The 21,528-nt window shown below is 42.7% G+C and overlaps 1 protein-coding gene across 3 annotated transcripts; it reads left to right on the top strand.

Annotated features, from left to right (window-relative positions):
- The first annotated feature begins 340 nt into the window (after positions 1-340).
- slc35e4 (solute carrier family 35 member E4) lies at positions 341-20,852 on the top strand. Of its 3 annotated transcripts, none has more exons than XM_084325322.1 (3): positions 341-477; positions 2,425-3,047; positions 13,657-20,852. In XM_084325322.1, exons 1-3 carry the CDS (start codon positions 425-427, stop codon positions 14,184-14,186), a joined length of 1,206 nt encoding a protein of 401 aa, XP_084181448.1. In that variant the 5' UTR covers positions 341-424; the 3' UTR covers positions 14,187-20,852. The 3 variants fall into 3 exon arrangements, with proteins under 3 accessions (XP_084181448.1, XP_084181450.1, XP_084181449.1); XM_084325324.1 differs by lacking the exon at positions 341-477 and adding an exon at positions 918-1,053; XM_084325323.1 differs by lacking the exon at positions 341-477 and adding an exon at positions 1,928-2,007.
- The last annotated feature ends 676 nt before the right edge of the window (positions 20,853-21,528 follow it).

Raw genomic sequence — 21,528 nt, 5'->3', positions numbered from 1 at the left:
GTACAAGCCCCGACGCCCCTCCCACGCACAGTCAAACCGAGTATAAGCCCCGAAGATCCGCCTCAAACCGAGTACAAGCCCCGAAGCACCGCCCAGACGTTGGGCTTGCGGCTCTGCAGATATCCCCTATTGCAACATTCTCGAATACACGCTGACGTCACCAGACCGCCGCCATCTTGGGGAAACAATCTGATTGGTTGTTCTCTAAACCTATAAAGTATAATATTTTACTCATACAGTATGTACATCCTCTGGCCTGTTTGTAGAACGTCCCTGTGTTGTTGACAAAGCTAAACCCTATTGATATGAAGTCTAAATCACATGAGAGGATGCCGTCATTATTGCACTACTGAGTTATTTGCTGCTATGTTTCGTTAAACCGGGCACCTGGTCTGTGTGTGACAGTTCGCCTCGCTGAGCTCTGATGACGGAGGAGGATGCTGCTGTCACGCCAGATATACACGGACGGAGACCAAGGTAGACGAGCCAAATATGTCAATACACACATTTGTGTGGTTAGTAGATAGGTAGCTTTGTTGGTTCGTTGAAAGTTAGGCGTTAGCACACTAGTATAGAGACTAGCTAGCTAACGTTAGCTACATTTAGTCAGATAAAAGGAGAACCGGTATGTCTAACCCTGCCTAGATTTCCTGACATCACAACAGCGTCAAAACAGACCAGAGTGTACTTCCCCTGCTGTGCGGACTGTGCTAACGTTAACTGGCCAATTCAAGAGTTGTAGATATTGGCTAACGTTTGGCAAATGAGATTTTTTTTCTTCTTCAAAAACTGGTGGTATTGTGTCTGTGTCAATTTCGAGTTGAAATCGCTCTAGGAGTCTGGCATTGTGTAGTGCGCATGCGCGGGCATGGTCGCTTCATCAAAGTGGAAAGGGTGACAGATTTACGCCATTTGGTCTTTTAGTTGTTATTGTTATCTGTAAGAGAGGCCAGCTCCTGGCAGGACATCAAGGAACATGCTGCACCATCCAGCCGAGGACCAGGGGACAGACGCGCTGGGTGTCAAATGACAGCCCGGGACACTACAGCAAAGGTTATTGTTTGCGAGGCATGCTGCGACATAGCTAAATTTAATAATATAACTTGATTACGAAATATTGATTTGGAGCCAACTCGGCCGAGGTTGTTGGGTTATTATTCTAACTATATTGTCATGTCAGTCATTACGGTTCTGGTACTTATAACTTCGCAACCTATCCCTAAGGTACTGTCTTACTGTAAACAACACGGGCACTAGCTGTAAACGACAGCAGCAGGACGCTTCATGGTGCGTTCGGTCGGTGCAATCCGTCAAGTCGCAAATGTATTCTGTGATGATGTGACCAAAATGGCAAATACTAGGTGATAGCGTTCGGGTGCGCTAGTTAGTTAGCTCGTAAAGTCAGGATCAATCAAATGCAACAAGGCAGCAGGTTCAGACAAGATTATATTCAACCTTTCTCTCTTGATGCAGGTCGTTTGAGCAGATTTGTAAGAATCCATGTCAACAGCATATTTCGGATGAAGTCTCATGATACTCCACGTTCATAATAACTTATGTTTACACCACAAAAAGGTGAAGGGTCAGTCAAACGTCACAACTAGTAAACTCACGGAACATGCCCCAGTTTACCACTGGTATTATATTCACCACTTGATCAGCCGTTCTGGGGGTAAAGTCAGAAATGTCGGACTTTACGATTTGACTAGGAGCGACGGAACGTACAGGCAGCAGCAGCTGGGGCGAGACGGGCTGTAAAGCTTCTACAAACGCGTCCACCTACAGACATTCAGATATACAAAACACCGGAGGTGGAACAGAACAGGGACAGCGTTCGTTTGTTTTCTAACCATTCCTTCTCATATGAATCGGAACATGCTGACAGTTCGGTTGCTTGCTATATGAGCTGCAATGCCTGCCATTTGGAAACCTTGGTTCAGCGGCAGTTGTCCTATTATGTCAGATCTACATGTGTTGCATATTTAAATTGAGCCTTTACATGTCGAGGTAATTATAAGTAACCAATCACGGCAGCCCGTCCCACTGGCAGTAGGCGCGCCTCCCCGCTCTGAGGGGTCTGTTATTCGGTGTCTCTCTCTCTCCCCACATTCTGCTCCTGGCTGAGTTACACAACACAACCAGTCTTTCAATGCAAAACAGAAGCACATGTTTTTAGGCAGCAGGGTAAATGCATGTTTACCAGAGGACTGAGAGAACCGCTTGATTTGACTTGGCTATTGTTCGACGCAGAAGCTATTCTTATTTTTATTCAGATTTCTTTTGTTTTTTGGGGGGGGGGGGACTTGGTCGTCGGATTACGTCATCGTCCTGACTGAGCGCCTCGCTCCGCTGGCGTGTTGTTGTGTGTTTATGGTTGGAGATGACTTGGCTGCGTTACGAAGTGAACATGTGTTTGCCTTACAGGACCGGGGATGAAGATGAGAACATGATTAGCTCCGATGGCTTCTCTAAATGCGAGGCGACCTGCAAAGGGCCTGTGCAAGGCCCCAGGAGAAGACCACCAGCAGAGATGTTCCATCTGCTGTCCGCCGTCATCGTGTGGCTTGTGACGGGCACCACTATCTCCAGTCTCAACAAATGGATCTTCGCCGTATACAACTTCAGGTACCCTCTGTTGCTGTCGGCCCTGCACATGCTGACGGCTATCGTGGTGGACTATGGGCTGATGAAACTGAGGGTGATTCACGACAAAGGAGCCAAGGAACCGGTCCTGACCAACTCCGCCAAATGTAAGGTGTTCCTACTGAGCTTGACCTTCTGTGCCAGCATCGCTTTTGGCAACGTGGGTCTGAACTATGTCCAGCTGTCGTTTGCCCAAATGATATACACCACCACGCCTCTGTTCACCCTGGCCATCTCCACGCTGATCCTGGGCAAGCAGCACCACATCCTGAAGTACACAGCCATGATGCCCATCTGCCTGGGGGCCTCCTTCAGCATCATGGGCGAGGTCCAGTTTGACCAGACGGGTTGTTTCTTTGTGTTCGCTGCCACCATGCTGAGAGGTGTCAAAACTATCCAACAGAGTGAGTAATTCCTAGCGTTAACTCTACCTCACACTCTGGTCCTAAACATAGTGTTCTAATGTTTTAAACTAAGTAGCACAAGTTTAATAGTTCCTACTAGCTTCAACACAACCGCACACTTTGGTTGTAAACATTGTGAATGACTGCATCAAACTGAGTTTGGAATAGGGCTTGGGAAGTGGGTGGGAACTTAAGATGGTTGCTATGCGTTGCCATCTTGATTGCTGACATCAATTTTCATTGAGAAAAAAACAAAACAGGAAGATACAGAAAAAAAGAAGGGTGGGGGACTTCTGTTGCTGTAAACGGTAACTATGTTTTGAATAGGAGGGAGGAGGGAGACTCCTTTCCTCTTTGAGGGGGAATGGAAATTACTTGTCGTTCTGACATCATCAGTGTATTTGTGGTTCCCCTCCACACCGCAGCAGTCTGAGGCGCTGGAAGTATTTAGTGGATCACTGATTCATCCCTGAGACATTAAAACACGCCCTCAGCAGGTGGCACCACTTCTTTCCCACTAGTTTAGTTAACTCTAAATACTACCAGGAGTCACCAGCTGAATGCTTTTGGATTTTTTTGTTTTGGCTGTAAGTGTCAGTTATGCTAGTGGCCACTTTGGACATTAAAGGTAGAATCTGTAATGCCGTCAATGGTGACCTCTAGGCAAAAGTTCCCCTCTTGGTATTGCACTTTGTTTACTTGTTTGTTTTTGGTCTGATGTGTGGGTTGGAGTTGAGTTGGGGATAGCTATATAGAAACTTTAACTTATTATACTGTGAATTTCTCCAGACCTCTCTTGGTAGAGCCTGAGGTGTGGAAAATAATAGCAACCCCTCCCTTATCCCCACTCAACTCCAACCCACACATCAGACAAAAAAGAAATATAAACAAAGTGCAATGCCAAGTTGAGCGGTTTTGACCAGAGGTTGCTGTTTGACAGCATTACAGATTTGACCTTTAACCAACCTATATTCTGTTATGTTCTGGCAATCTGTTCTGTTATGAAAATGACTGGCTGCTAAGGAACTGATGGTGCAGTAACACCGCTTCCAGCCAAGTCTAGCAGCGCGGCTGCATTCAGTTCAGTTCCAATGTAGAGGAGCTATGCAGCCAGTGCCACGCGGTACTGCATATACGCCCCTCTACACTGGAAAGGAATTGAATGCAGCCGCGCTGCTAGACTTGGCTGGAAGCTGTGGAACTGCACCTTAACAGGGAGGGTAACATTGTGTCTGGTTGACTTAAAAGGTTTCCTGCCATGTCTATGATGCTGTAGATATTACCAGGTGTATTTTAGGGGTGTAACGATAGACACATTTTCATATTATAGAAACATTTAATTTTGAGGTCAAATTACATTTGATTATTTTTATTCCTTATGCTTCATGTTAAAATGTAATCATACTATAGATCTCTAATTATAGTTTAGCCTATATAAGTTATATAATACTAGTACTACACAGCTTGGTAGGGCTCCAGAAAATAAAAACGTTATTTTATAGTCGTTCATGACAACAATAATGGAGACACACATAATATATGGGGAGAATTAACTATTTTCTTACTGAAAAATATACAATTAAACAAACTATTTACACAAATAAATCCAATGGGAAGTGACAATCAGTAGTGTAGGTGAGTAGATGGAATGGAAAGTATGGTGAGGTGGGGGTTGCCTGGTGGAAAATAAAGAAACCAAGAAAGCCAAACAAAGAAATGTGTTTGGGAGAGAGAGGAGCCACATTGATACTGAGCCTTTTACAGCTATATCATCCTGATGGCTGTCTGGCCCCGCCCACCAGGTAGCCTACCTGCCTAGACGAGTAGGGTATATCTGCAGAGCCACAGAGCCCAACGTCTGGGTGGGGCTTCGTGGCATGGACGTGGCTTGAGGTGGGGCTTCGTGGCGTGGACGTGGCTTGTGGCATGGACCTGGCTTTGCACTACTGCGGATGAGGGGGGGGGGGGGGGGACGCCAAACAGCCTGCAAACTACCTGGCGTTCTATCGCCATGCTCTAAGACAAACTCTAACCTTAACCAACTTCTAAAGAACTTGCCGTCACGCTCTAAGACAAACTCTAACCTTAACCAACTTCGAAGAGTGCCTAAGCTTAACCAGTGTAGAAACAGGCGTCGGCCAATCAGAGAGCGTCTCCGAGAAATGCGGCTTGGTTTGGTATTCACGCGAGCGAGAGAGCCCCCCCTCATCCGCATGCGCAGTAGTGCAAAGCCAGGTCCATGCCACAAACGGCAAGCCACGTCCACGCCACAAAGCCCCGCCCAGTCGTTGGGCTCTGTGGCTCTGCAGATGTATGCTATTGGCCTAGACACCGAACATAATCCTGATGGCTCTCTGGCCCCGCCCACCAGTTAGCCTACCTGCTTAGACACAGAACATCATCCTGATGTCTCTCTGGCCCGCCCACCAGGTAGCCTACCTACTTAGCAGTGTTGGGACTAACGCGTTACAGTAATGCCGTTACTTTTGGCGGTAACTAGTACTCTAACGCATTACTTTTTAAATTCAGTAACGCCGTTACCGTTACTGAATGGTTCGTTACTGCGTTATTTTTATGTAGATTGTTAGCGATCCAGTGCAGTTCTCCTCTCCTGTCTGTGTGTCACTTCACCTGCGGCTGCGGGGACACGCTGTGCTGCGGGCGTGTTTTGTTTACTCTAGTCTTGACTGTCATGGCGGCGCCCACGGGCCACTACTCTCATGGATATTCTCACTATTTCACTTTTGTCGAGCACAAGGAAAAGAACGTTTTAGTTAAATGTAATTTGTGTTTTGGCTCAAAGATCATATCTACTGCCCATGCTTCAGCGAAGCTAGTAGCGGAGTCTAACGTTAACGACCAGGACTCATCCGAAGCCACTCGCCACCCGCTTTCAGGGATCTACAGTAGTTGGCATGATACCAGGCGGCACACAGCAAATGGGACGGGACACTTTTCCCAACTACTTGGAGAGAGAATATACAAAATGGAAATGAGAGAAAATGTTTGAGGGGCTGGACTAACGTTACATCTCGACCACCGCAGACTTTGGTGAGTGCAGTGATGTGAATACAAATTAATGGAAACTCAAGTTGATAACGGATTTTGACTGTACGAATCTGCCAGGGAATCTCATCAATACTATGGAACAATATAAATAGTCCTTTCATGCACAATTGATATCCTAACTATTCTAACGTTGCAATGCACGATTGATATCTTAAACAACGTTGCAAGACTTATAATGAAACGCTCCAGCGACATTAAGGCTGTTCCTTCAACCTAAGCGGCGATACAATTAGGCACGCACAGCGCATTTCTTATTACGTCGGGACTCGGGACAACATTTGTGTTTGTCAGATTTGTGTTTGTATAGACCACATTGCTTAGCAGAGTTCAGTGATTTGAATGGAAACTGTCAAGTTGATCAACAGATTTTGAGTATCTGTAAGGGTATGGGAGCAATTTTTTTTTAGTAACTAAATAGTAACTTTTCACTAACTCATTACTTTTGGGTGTAAGTAACTAGTAAAGTAACAGTTACTTTTGAAATGAAGTAACTAGTAAAGTAACTGAGTTACTATTTTTCAGTAACTAGCACAACACTGCTACTTAGACACAGAACTAAAGCAAAGCGCACAATCTGGTCCTGACAGACAGAGCCAGAGGGCTGTCACAGTCGTAAACATTTGGCTCAACATTATGATATAGCAGTACCCATACAACTAGGGATGCACCGAAAGTTTTCGGCCGAAAATGGCAAAAAATTGCTTCGGCCGAAAGAGTTTTTTCACCGAAACAAACAACCTAACAACCTCGCGTGTTGTTGTGATGATGTCGCGCTGTCGGGAGTCGCGCTGTTTCTATGTAAACTCTGCGCGCAACGCGTCCAATAAATGCGTCTTTAACATGCTTTATATCCTTATTTACTATATGCCGCGGTTAATCACTGAGTGATCTAATATGCATATTATTCAGAGCGAGAGGGGGGGGATTGTGTTTCTCACATTGACGCTGTCTGTCTGCCGCGCGTCTACTGTGCCGAGTCAAGCGAGCACATTCAGCTGGGGACTAGAAAGGTGCGCTCAGTAGAGCACAGATGTCCGCTGCGCAGCCAGAGAAAAGATGGAATTAATGTACTGTATGCATTCAGAAGTGCTGAATAAATGTTTTATGGACTCATAATAGTGATTATTTATTATTTAAGTTAAGTTTAGCCATAATCATATATTTTTCCATAATCATAATGTGCCACAACATTGGTAAAAAAAATATTCTATTCTATGAATCATTTTCGGTTTTCGGCCGACTGTTTTCTATTTTCGGTATCTGTTTCGGCCAAGAATTTCCCATTCGGTGCATCCATACATACAACCATAACACTAGTTAAACTGGGAGGGAAAAAAATAGATACCCAAGAGAACAGAAGGATAATCATAACAGTTTTAGTTTTTGAAAAGTAATTTGTATTGAATGTTCTGTATTGAGTTACACCCCTACTGTACACAGGGCATGGCTGGGAAGGATCCCCACATACCCTGAACACCTAGGGATTCAAAGACTAATTCCCCATCATGGAAAACACATTGAATATGAGAGAGGGTTGACTTGACGTAGGGCTGGGCGATATGGAAAAAAATCATATCGCGATAACGATATGATAATTTTATTTTATTTCTCGATATCGATAATTATCTAATTGTTATAAGTATAATTTTTTATTTTTTTTTAACAACAGATGTATGTTTATTTTGCAGCAATTCTTTGTCATTGCCGCCATCTTTAGTGTTACATCCCCTCACACTCCAGTTCTCAGGCTGCAGCTGGTTTAAAAGCTAAAGTAAACCGGCTTCTCTGCTGGCTGTGGCTCCAGAGGAGTTGAACAGTTCTGGCTCTGCTAGTTTATTTTCGATCTTTTGGCGCTTTTTTGGTGGACAAACCACCGCACATGTGCACTGTGGCTCGTGACTGGAGTCTAGTTCTGCTAGCACACATAGCCTACTGTGTACAGACGGTTTCAAAATGTATTTTAAATTAGAAAGCAAACAAAATAAATGGACAAGAGAAAAAGAAATCTGAATTTGGTCAGTATTGTCATTTGGACAAGCAAAGCCATTACTTTAAGTTGCAGGCAAGAAAGACAAGTCTGTCCACTGTCTCTGGTTTTAAAACTGCCCTGTTGCAGGTAAAAAAAAAAAAAAAACGATTTTTTGATTTTTTTTAAATTTTGATATTCGATATCGATTATTAAAATATATCGCGATATTTATCGTTATATCGCCCAGCCCTAACTTGACGTTTGAACCCACAGCATCTTTAGTATGCCGTGGGCCTTTTCCCACTGAGCTAACAGGATACCAGACAGAGGTTGTTTACTTACTTGATTTGAATTGATGTCAGCTGCCCTGTGTTATGATAAGTGTCCTCCAGTCCTTAGTCCTCGCTCCAGTCATTTAACTCACGTCCCTGAGCTGAAGCTTTTCTATGGAAGCTTAAAGGAATGTTTGATAAACCTGAGGAGTCCTTAGTTATATCCTTGAGTATGGCTGAGCAATAGCCTGTAATGTATAGATATCTATGATTTATATCAATAACCTATACATAATATATCTATCATTTATCTATATGTGATTGTAACTGAGTGATACAAAGTAAATATGTTACGTTTTCAATGATTTCTGAAATATTTGAATATTAATTTAAGTATATCCATTTAATTGCTGTTTATGTGGCAAAGTTTGTCTTAATAGTTATTGATAGCTGTACATGTAGATATGTAATAGATATTGATTATTGTCCTAGGCTGTTGATGTAGATCTGTGATGGTTATTGATTACTTGTCCTAGGTTGTAGATGTGATGGCAGTACCTGTTCTCTAAACCGCAGCACTCAAGGTCATTTGCACCTGACTGGGTTCTACAGGCATAGTTCTCACTGTAGTAAATGGCACATGGGATGAATTAATCTACATCATATCATACATCAAAATTAGGGATGCACCGATCCGATATTGGTATCGGTTACAGCTGGATCGGGTATCGGTAAAAAAAATAGTAGCTTTTAAATTATTTTATTTTTTAATAATAATAAATAAAATAAGAAATAACCATCAGTACATTTATATCTGTGTTAATTTGTTACATTTAGTTTCACTAAGTTAGGAAAGTTATGTTTTAAGTCAAGCCTGATGTTGCCTTGCACAAAAGAATGATCCCAGACCCAGTCTCTTCCACACAGTGACAGTGAGGCATACAGTTTATTAATTGAATGAATGAAGTTTATTTTCTGTCTTTGTTTACAACAAATCAAAAACACACTTGTGATTCTTTACAATTCTTAAAAACAAAATATATTTAAATATAAAAAAAGTGTAATTTTTTTTTATTTACCTTTTTTTTTGGAAAGAAAATTTGGACAATGGGTATCGGATCGGTATTGGCCGATACTCAAACCCAGGTATCGGGACTGAACAAGTCGGACCGGTGCATCCCTAATCAAAATAACACCTGACTGCCAAGTCTATACAAAGACATGGAAAAACACATTTTACATAGTATGTCCCCTTTTTTAAAACCACCAAAAACTGGAGTTCTGAATCTTCCACAGGACAGACATGCGTGTACTGTGTTTGTTTGTTACTACGACTGACTGATGGAAATGTGGTTGTCAGTGACATATAATCATGAATTTAATCCAAGTTGAAATGTCAGACCTGGTTGGCGGCGGCGGTGTTGTTGTGTTGAGTTTCAGAGGCTATTTCCATCCTGCATTCTACTCATGCTTACCTTTCTGTGACACCCATGAAGCACGTGTTTTATTCAGGTCAGCAGGTGGGTTGCTGTCGAGGTCTCATGCTGTTATCTACTGAGATACGTGTTTTTAAAAGGAGGACCCAACACCCAGGCCTGATTTACCACTTCCAAGATATCCCTGATCCTCTGCTCTATTACAACCAGAGACGTGTGTTCTTCCATGCTGAATGAGTTAATACCCTGAAAATGTATCGAACATCTCCATAAGCACTAGGGCCGATAATTCAATATGATAATTTATCCTCGTTTGATGTGATGATATATCGATATAGAGGGGAAAGTCCTCATGGTTATCGTGATATTGATTTCTTCCATATCATCAGTTAATTGATACACAGACAATGTTTTTAGACAAGGATAAGATATGAGGATGAGATACGAGGATGAGGACAGCCCTGGAATGTACAGGAACGCCTTAGTGATGGCAGACATGTCGACAACTGAACAGACACACATTAACACTTTCAGAGCCGGCAGGGGGTGTCGTCCTTTACATGGTGGATGCCAGCATCCACTTCAATGATGGCGTTAAAAACGCATAATCTATGTCTTAAATTATGGCTATGTGTCTAATCTGCCTGTCACTTATCAATGACTTGTTTGCAGTCAACATTGTTGAATATATATATGTATATATTCTCTTCCCACCGTATGTATATTTCTCTCCCACCCACCCACCCCCTCCTAATGTACAGTCTCCTCCCCATCATATGTATATACTCTGTCAGGATATATGGGTAACAGTACTGTGTATTGCATATCGTATGTCACAAATGTAACAGTACTATATACCTGTATGTCATAAATGTCACTATGAATTGAAAATGGGGGACCCTGATGTAAACAAGACAAACGTCTTTCTCTGGTCTGCATCCCCTTAACAATTGTATGTATTGAGCCGTACTGTATTGTACCCATTCTGCAATCTGTTAAATAAAGTTTTCATTCATTCATTCATTTAAGGACTCTCCCACTGCATTACGGATTACATCATGTTCTGCGAGGAGCGCTGTACCAACCAAAAAAACAATGGTCATTTTTAAGGACATTAAAAACCTACAGAGCAGGAAAAAGAGGCCTTCATGGCAGGGGACACAGGGGGCCAAGGCTGTCCAAAGAGGGCAGCTAAGGACAGCTATAAAGGAGGGGAGCAACAGGCCAATAACACCAGGGAGGTGTGAGGGGGGCGGGGGGAGGGGCAGGAAGATAACAGGGTTTAAGCACCAGCCCCTAGAGCAAAAGGGTTGAACTCGTTATTCAACAGATTTGACCAGATGGCAACTGTGTCTGGGACGCGTGAACACTTAAGGTAACCTACTTGTGTTCAGCGTTTCGTTCCGCGTTTCTCTGATTGGCCACGACGCCCCCGCGGCAGAGCACTCTCCTTCGCGAATACGCTCGTTCAGAACGCGCGCCGCCATCTTTAATGTGTCACATACTGTAGGTCGCATAGGTAATATTAATAGGTTGCCGCGGTATTATGCATTCGTAATCCCCCCTACATAATAACCACGCAGGTTAATCAAGCAACGCTCGCGCAATACCTAGCTTAATAATAAGTAGGCAATTGGCACAAGTGTAAATTATACATTCGTCACTCAGTTTTAATATCGACGGATAGCTCAACTCGTTCGTCAGCTTGCTGTAGAGCCTATGGTCAGTCTGTGACAAGTTCGAAATCACTTCAATTTTTTTTTAATTAATTTATCATCTCTATATAAACGTAACTAGCTATTCATATCAATCGAAATAACGTTCATCTCCGATATTTAAACATGGTCCCCAAAATGAATGGAAGCGAATGAGGAGCCTGACACCTGGGAGGAATGGGGGTGTTGCAGCGTTGGGGATGTTTAAAAAATATAATTGAATATATAATATAATAATTTGTGCTTCACCTAAACATTTGGTCAGCAGCCTCCACTGATGTACAGTGTTGTCACGCGAAATAACGTTATGAATAAAAACGCGAAATAACATTATATAACGTTGCGTTACAATGTACAGTTTCTAGTTAATCAGGAAGTGTGTACTGTACATACAGAGTTAAGCGTGTACTGTACATACAGAGTTAAGCGTGTACTGTACATACAGAGTTAAGTGTACTGTACATACAGAGTTAAGTGTACTGTACATACAGCATTAAATGTGTACTGTACATACAGAGTTAACTGTATTGTACACTACACTCTGTATGTACAGTACACACTTAACTCTGTATTGTACAGTACACTTAACTCTGTATGTACAGTTTATAGTTAATCAGTCGGCAGCTTCCACTGATGTACTGTGATTCAAACCCCCTCAATGGGCAGTTTCTGACAGCTGTGCATTGTTGTCACGCGAAATAACGTTATGAAAAAAAACGTGAAATAACGCTATATAACGTTGCGTTATATAACGTTACAATGTACAGTTTCTGACAGCTGGGCTGTGTTGTCTAGGGCTGTCTTAAATACTTCGAAGCTTCGAAGCTTCGTTCGATGGCACAAGCTTCGAACATTAAAAAAAAATCGAAGTTTAAAAAAAAATTTCAACTTTTTTTTTTACTTCGATTTGTGTGTGTGTGTGTGTGAGAACTACCCATCCCAGTTAGGACAGCCGAATCCCGTCCAATCTTTCGCCGTCGACTAAAGACTCACTTCTTCAACCATTATCTGAAATGATTTAAAAAAAAAAAAAAAAAAAAATCTAACCGTGACTAACCTTACTGTCATGCACTTTTCCTAATAAACTAACCTACACTGTAACATGCAACACTTTGATAAACATTGTTACTCAGCTGATAGAGTTGTACCCTTCTTGCTGTCTTGTCGTACAGAACTTGTAAGTCGCTTTGGATAAAAGCGTCAGCTAAATGTAAATGTGTGTGTGTGTGCATGGGGCCATTGGGTGGGGCCGGGGGACAAATACACTGGAGGAAAGTAACCCAGCTCAGCACTGCCCAAATTATATCATCACTATTGCCTGTTTGAAGGATATCATCCTCAAATACATATACACCTACATGCCTTGTAGAATTCCACACATAAGAAAGAAAGATACTGGGATGAATAAACAAAATAGGAAATAAAATTTAGATAAGGTGCTACTGAGATGTTTTGGTGAGTTCTTTGTTTTTTTGTGGAAGTTGCTCTTCTTAAAAATGCATGAACATTCACTGATAATTGGTCTGTAGTGGAGTCTACAAGGTCTACATTGTCGGACCATGTAGAATCCGGAACTTGTAGACTGACATAATTCTGTAGACTGACATAATTTTCGAAGCTTCGAATTAAAATCGAAGCTCGGCCCGAAGCTTCGATTGCCAAAAAAAGCTTTGAAGGTCAGCCCTAGTGTTGTCACGCGAAATAACGTTATGAGTGAATCTGGTAGTTGTTTTGATAAATATGTTGTGTATTCTAGCGATTCGATTCGAACATAACATTACATTTCCGCATTTCATTTCCGTGAGGGACCTCTGCCGCTCGTGCCGCGCTGCAACACACAGGAGCGGCAGGCGGCGATAAGGGGGGCGTGCTAGCGCACGGTCACGTGGGCGTCGTGGCCAATCAGAGAAACGCTGAACGCAAGTAGGTTACCTAAGTGTTCACGCGTCTGGGACAGAACCAATCAAACAGATTTATGGACATCCTGGGACTGGGAGGGTAGATTTGAGACTTCCTATACAACCACATTTTGGGGACTGTTCATTAGTTTAGGATAAATAAAACTACTTTGGTTGAGTTGATTTGGGTCAATACCGATGGCTTACCTTATCAACCACATCACCACGTTGTTCCCTTTTGTGTCTTCAGGCATCCTGCTCCAGGAGGAGAAAATCAACTCTGTCTTCCTCCTCTACCTGATGTCCATCCCCAGCTTCGTCATCCTGGCCGTGGCCGCCCTGGCCCTTGAGAACTGGGCGCTGCTGGAGTCCCCTCTCCACTACGACTGCCACCTCTGGCTCTTGATCCTGCTGAGCTGCCTGGGCTCCGTCATGTACAACCTGGCCAGCTGTTGCGTCATCACCCTGACCTCCGCCGTCACGCTGCACATCCTGGGGAACCTCAGCGTGGTCGGCAACCTGCTGCTCTCTCAGCTGCTGTTCGGCAGCGAGCTGTCCACGCTCAGCTGTCTCGGCGTGGTGCTCACCCTTTCCGGTATGCTCATCTACCAGAACTCTGAGTACCTGGCGGAGTACATGGAGACACGCCGGGCCAGGACCAAGGTGCCCGGGGAGACGCCGGGGGTCGGGACAGGCACCGCGGAACCCACCCCGACGGAGCCGCCGCCGGATCATCAGCACGAGAGACCGGAGGGGAAACCACAAGACAAGATCGACTGAACTGTGGGACGGTTGAGTCGGGGTCGGAACTGTGCGACGGTTGAGTCAGGGTCTGAACTGTGCTGTCTTGGGTGGCAATGTCAACCTTTTTCCGGTGGATGTTTTTTTTTTAATGCAGAGATGTGGGATAAGAGATTCTCTAATGGAGCGAATAAACCACCCCTTAAGGATACGGCACCACTGGAACTCATTTCAGCGCATTATGCAAGGAGAAGAACCAAAATGTAGTTATGTTTCATGCTTTTCACCTAGGTGGTCCGAAGAAGCAGGGATTATTACCCTGTCGTATCGTAGGGTTTGAAACCCTGGCTGCAGGGTCTGGGTGGAGCCAGTCGTCATGGAGACAGAATGTGACCATGACCTTGCAAGGCCGTTGTTAATCTCCACACGAGCTTGTTAGAGTTCAGTCTTCTGTTGTTTTTTTTCATCACTGTGCCAATCGATGACTACTCTGGTTTCATGGAGTTGCCGGCCTCCGCCAGGGGGGGACTGGCATAGACATTTGAGCTTTTACATGCACATGCACTATTTTACATGCACATGCACTCATACATGCATGTTATATATATATATATATATATACACATGCATCAGCACACTAAACAGATAACGGGGCGAGGTACCTGCGCTGTCGCTCGCATGTCTCTCCACTGTGAAGACGTCCTCATGGACTGAGGGCTTGACCTGGTGGTGATACTGTAGAGAACCTGACAAGTGTTTACATTAATACGGTATTTCCTTTTTACGTGGGATACACAAGTACTTTGTCTTCAAGTTCAATCTTTTAATCTATGCCTCTTCAAATGGATTGTGTGAATATTTTAACTAAATGTTATTTCTAACACACCTCCCGTCCCGCAGACGTCTCTGGTTTGCTTTGCACCAAGTTTCTGTTACTACTACGGAAACTTAGTTGACCGAATTACATCTTTTGACAATAATGGCAGGTTGAATTTGAGGCCAAATTTAATCAAACCGAAATCAAATTGGACCTTGTGAATCGAAATCGAATCAGGTAATCGGTGCCGATACCAAGCCCTAGAACCAGTCTGGTCATTTTTATCGGGTGTCTATTTACTACAGATGACCATAACAACTGAAGAGCAGTCCAGGTGACATCAATTGTAAGACTTGGAAACCTAGTATATGTGATGGTACTGGTAGGTGATAGAAATACCTTTACCCTTTACCTAAAGTATCCATGTCTCAGCACTCGGCACGTGACAGACAAGGATTAAGCCTAATAATTTAGCTTTGTTGGCATGTAAACACTAGCTTACTTAAAATAGCTAAGATGAGAAGAAATGTATTGTCCCAGAGGACAAAGTACGTGCCTGGATAAGGTCATGTCCTCGGCATGAGACATCCAGATATAATCAGTGACATGTCTTGATATCAACCAGGACACAGAGGCATGTTAACACCTCATCCTGTTCTCTTTACCATCTGCCTAAATTCTGTCTCCATGACGATGTTCTGTCTACTCATGTATAGTGAGGCATATGATCAGCATATTTAAACACTGTATCCTGACTAAGACCATCACCAGGATATGTACATTTAAACACACTATGACTCCACCTCAGATATAGATTGGCACAAATCAAATAAAAATGGTATGGTACTGTACTGTTACAACCTTGCAGCTGAAAGGTTGTAAGGCTGAAAGGCAAACTATGTTTTAAACCTGACTCTGAGTTGGTGCTTAGAGGTAACCATGTTTTAAACCTGACTCAGAGTTAGTGTTGAAAGGTAAACCGCATTTTAAACCAGACTTTGAGCTAAGGCTCAGAGGTAAACCACATTCTTTAAAGCACACTGCTCCGGCTCCACAATGTTTTTTTTCAGTTTTGCAATACTATCATAAACAATATTGTATTTATTTAACTTGATTTAGACCAATTTGAATGAAAGCTGCACCATGTCATGTCCCTCCTGTGTAATTTATATTGGACAAACAAAGTTATATCATTATATACGGTCAATAGAAAAAGGCCTGAGATAATTTACCACTGACTTACACACCACCCTGCTGGAGGAGCGGGTTACTGGCAGCTGTGTGTGTGTGTATAGGAGACACTACTTGAAGTGTTGGTCGCAAGGCATCATAAGCGCATTATGAATGCATTATAATGAGAACACTATATACTATACTATAATACACACCATAAATACAATCGGCTCATCATCCTCCAGGGCCAATAACGCTCGCATAACTCAGTCATCACAACGCTAATGTATCTTATAATACAATATAATGCATGTTATTTTTCTGATGCATAAATCTTATGATGCCCGGTGACGCCCTTCAGGTTGTTAAATGAGGACGGTTAATTTGTTTCCAGCGCTATATGTCCAGACAGTTTACAGGAGGGACGTCGGTGAGTGAACAGAGTGACATCATGGCACTTGTTGAGTCTCTTGTGGATAACAGTGCCAATTGGTTTTAATGCTAACGTTGCTAACGGGTTGTCTTTTGGTCAAGATTCAAGAGGTTTATTTATCACATAAATACACAGGGCATACAGTGGAATGTGGGTAGCCATGCCCGCTTCTATTGTGCAAGAATACAATAGTAAATAAAATAAGTAGAAGATAATAAAATAGTTAAAGTCCTGAGATAAATGCAATACAATGTTAAGCTACGAATTAAGGCACTGCGTCCTATGTACACTACTATACAATATACAGTTTTACTCTATAGTCAACTGTAGTGCCAATGTATGACCATTTTCACAAGTTCCCAGTAAAGAAAGTAACAAACTAAAAGGTTGAAATCTTCCTTCAAGGCCCAGAGTAAGACCAGCTTGGGAGAGAGCCAAAAAAAACCTGGACTCTGAAGAATTACTCCAATTACTTCCTGATTTTGCTGCAACAGCATCCCTCCTCTATTATTAGGCTCCTCTGTTCTCTAAGGAGGTTCAGTCCACTTTAGCAGAGTGTTCCCCACAGGAGAGACCAACCAGTGCCATCCTGCTAGGATCCTGTCTGTTCACTGGGGGGACTTCTTTTACATGTGATTTTATTGTATTGGTTTTGGTTAAACCCGTACATCTAGAACTCTGCTGCTGGGCAGTGTTTGTTACGTTTATGATGATGCATTTCATTATTATGATTATTTTTCTTTTTTTGCACAAAATATTTTATGCCCCTTTTTAATGATTGTGAAAAAGAGAATATATATTTAGTTTTAGTCTGTTGTACTAATGACGATACTTTGTAATGCTGTTTGTTCAGTCTAAGAATGAAGGCGTGATGATGAGGTTGTTCATAATGACATGACGTGTCGGCAGTAGGCCGTCCTCCACTAAACACATTCTGAAGTCCACTAACTCATTTTCTTTTGACTGTTGATTTGGTTTAATCAACAAGGCTGTATAACTGGGTTTCCCCACATAGAATCACGCAGAAGAACCTCTTTATATTCTATTTAATACTGACCAGAGATCTGCTTAGCATTCTTCAGGATACAACCCATTCAGCATGGGGGAAAGAAAACATTTAAAAACAGAAAGTCTTGGTCAACCAAGATGAAATCAATGGACTAAGAGGGAACAGAAACGTTTCTGTTGGACTTGTAGGGTTCTCGGCTCACACCTTTTGGTTTTAGAGCAGCAGAACTCCTACGTTGAACAATCTAGGAGCACAATTCTCTAAATGGCTTTCAGTAGATCACCTACTCTGCATTTTGTATGTGCATAGTGTATTTATCCTTCATTCCAGGATGGGAGAGAGATTTCACTCGGAACAGAGAGCTTGTGCTCCTGCTAAGTTGCATGCTCTTGATGTTCCATGCGTACAATATGAGAACAAAATGCTGACTCAGTAGAACCCTCTCCAGCCGGCCTCCAACCTGCATGGCTCTACCTGCCTTCTGTCTCTCCGCTTCTCCCAGAGCCCTCCATGTCACGGCTAGAACATTTTCTACTTTTCAGCGCACCGACACCCACAGGACTTGGCCACTCTGGAGGAGCTGTAGTCACTGCCAGTCGTTTTATATTTGAACGCCTGGTCTAAAATCCTTATTAGAAAACCTATACAAACATGGCATATTTAGGCCCAGGTAATAATAATTCAAGAATAAACATTAAAGCTACAATATGTCGTTTTAGGATAGAAATTCCAACCTTTATATCTTTAATACTGAACTAATTAAGTGTCCCAAGAGTGAAAACTGGAACACTGTATGAAGCTATAAAGTATGTTGGCTGTGGTGTCCTACCCTCCCACTACATTTACAATACAAAGATGCATCTTTTAAGGTTAATGTTGGTCAACATGGTTTCTTTAAATGTAATTTCTTGGATACATGTTGAGATAAGAAACATCCTAAGGTCCTAAACATTTGCAGCTAATTATTCCAGGGGTCATTTCCCGCTCCTAAAACGACATACCAGAGCTTTAATTAAAGAAGTAACATGCCTCTGTAACTGGATATCAACTGTACAGCAGGCAGTGAGATCAGACTTCCAGGCTGCTGAAAACCTACGGAGCTGTACGAGCTAAAAAGTGAAAATGTTCTAACTTCTAACCAACTGAAATATCAACATGTCTAATCTTGCCTCCTTGTTTTTAAAGTTTGCCAAATGTCGAGTTGTGAGGCGCTGATGTGTAGTTAATGTGACCACCACTACTCCCGACTTATCAGTCAAACTCAAACCGGCTCACATTCACTTAAGCTTCTGATAAGACGGAACAACCGAGCCATCCGTGAGTTAAAAAGTAGAAACGTTGTCTTTACTAACACGCCTGCCTCAGCTGTGGTGTCTCTGTTTTAACAGTAGGCACAGTAGAGGCTGGGAGGTATTATTAACTCATCCTGAAGTCTCCCTTTTGAAGAGGAAGCGGAAGAAAAGTCGTTGTCTGGTTTTAACTCTTAAAGCTGCATTCCGGAGTCGTAAATACTACACGTGTTGGTCAATGTGGAGAAATGATGATGTAGTAGACATTCCTTTGACCAACTATTTATAAACAAATTTATAAATATCCTGGTGAATCTGTAGATTCCAATAGCCTGCTGCACATTGGCGGTGCAACTTGGAATGGCATTGAAGGCATGAAAGAGATTAAACTGACATCCTTCTCAGGATCTCTGTCAAACCAGGGCTCTATGGGTGCTGTTTATTCAGTAGAATATTGTGCTCTGAAAAATGAATGTATACTTCTTAGGAACGTGTGCAACATGAGATTCCAATTGGGGGCGGTTTCTGTCATGGTCACAGATGATGCTCCTCCATTGCTACTACATTCTAAATGATACAACAAGGTACTTGTTCCTTGCAACATGTCACCGCAGAGCTCTCCGTCACCAGGCCTGGACCGCAGCTTTAAGAGTTCCACACAGAGGATAATGTTAGTGGTTTTACGTTATTGAATACGTCACTTGTCAACAGGCCTCGTTAAGCCTATTTGTTATTTGATAAAGTAAAGATGCTGAAGTGAGATGAAGCAGCTGGAAGCCCAACAACCAAGATACTATGATACTATGGCAACTCATTCTGGCTGAGGAAGGAGATAATTTGATCTGCTTACAGGAATGCGAACACATTTAAAAACTGGAATTTTACAAACATTCATAAGTACCAATTCACAAGTATAATTTGAGAAATGATTTATAAGCCCCCCCCAGTTACCTTATCTTACTGGGATATTATATCATTTGAAATACATCTACCCTTGCTGGTGTGTTTGGCCTTCATATAATCTTGGTTGGACTGTCATGCTGTACCAGTATCATGCTGCAGTGCCAGTATCGCGCTGTACCAGTATCATACTATATCAGTATCATACTATATCAGTATCATACTATATCAGTATCATGCTGAGCCAGTACCACACTATTCCAGTACCGGGCCTGCTCTGGGTACGGTTCAATACCAGTACCCTTTGGTTATCCACAGGAATACAGCTGTGGGCCAGTACCAACGTGCTTTTAGTGTACCTGTACTGATTGAAACGCTGTATGTACTGTGCCAGTGGGTACAGCGTGGTCGACTAAAGCTGTATGTACTGTGCCAGTGGGTACGGCATGGTCGACTAAAGCTGTATGTACTGTGCCAGTGGGTACGGCATGGTCGACTAAAGCTGTGTATGTACTCTGCCAGTGGGTACAGCGTGGTCCACTAAAGCTGTATGTACTGTGCCAGTGGGTACAGTGTGGTCCACTAAAGCTGTATGTACTGTGCCAGTGGGTACGGCATGGTTGACTAAAGCTGTGTATGTACTGTGCCAGTGGGTACAGCGTGGTCCTAAAGCTGTATGTACTGTGCCAGTGGGTACGCTGTGGTCCACTAACGCTGTATGTACTGTGCCAGTGGGTATGGCGTGGTCCACTAACACTATGTACTGTGCCAGTGGGTACGGCGTGGTCCACTAACGCTGTATGTACTGTGCCAGTGGGTACGGCGTGGTCCACTAAAGCTGTGGAGGATGTGACTGTCCAGCTGCTTGCGCTCACAGGTGCTGTAGGAGGTGAGAACGAGACAACGCGTACATTGCACTGAGTTGTGGAGATGCTGCCTTTTAAAAGCATACAGCTCTTGTGTACATATTGTTTTTGATTGTTGTCTGCAAAGTTAGTCGGATGTAAATGTAAATTATTATTTTATTATATTTATGTATTTTACAGTCACGGATGGCTGGCTCAAATATACAGGTTCAAGAATGACATCACTGCCTCCTGTCTTTTGTTCTTAACACGTATGAACAGCTTCACTTACTTCAAATAGATATGATACGCGTAATTACGTTATGTTATGATTATAAAATACAGGCCCTGGGTCACAAAGTGCCAGTGCTACTTGTGTGTCCGTTCTCTATGTGACTTCACGTCCTTAATGTCTTACCAGCATTTCCATTTTACAGCACTACTGTTTTGCTAATGCTAAAAATAACTTCATGCCACCTGGAGAATTGAAACAGGAGCACATGAGCTACTTGGATAGGGAAGGACATTTTCAGTTATTCTTATCGATGACACTCCTACACTTCTTTCTGTACCCTTACAGTTTGGAGGTATACAGAATACGAAGGTTTACCCAGTGTTGGGGAAACAAGTTAAAGTACAGCAAAGCTACCCTCAGGAGAAATATAGTCTAGTTAGCTAAAGTTACTTAGAAAAAGTAGTACAAATGATCATATCCGCAAAGCAATACAAACTTGTTACAAAATACAAGACAAAGGGAAGTCACATGACTGCATACTATACCAGTTGAGTTTATTCCAGAAGCTAAAGTGCACACTTGTGGTTTTAATAGCTGACTGCCAGTCAGACGTGAACCAACACTAAATAATAAGTAACCCTACTGTATATCTAATCATCACAGGGTTCGCACAAGGTCCT

This window comes from Notolepis coatsorum, assembly GCF_963971535.1.
Source record: "Notolepis coatsorum genome assembly, chromosome: 11".
Taxonomy (NCBI): domain Eukaryota; kingdom Metazoa; phylum Chordata; class Actinopteri; order Aulopiformes; family Paralepididae; genus Notolepis; species Notolepis coatsorum.
The sequence above is the reverse complement of the archived record's forward strand: the minus strand, read 5'-3'. Positions and strand labels throughout refer to the sequence as shown.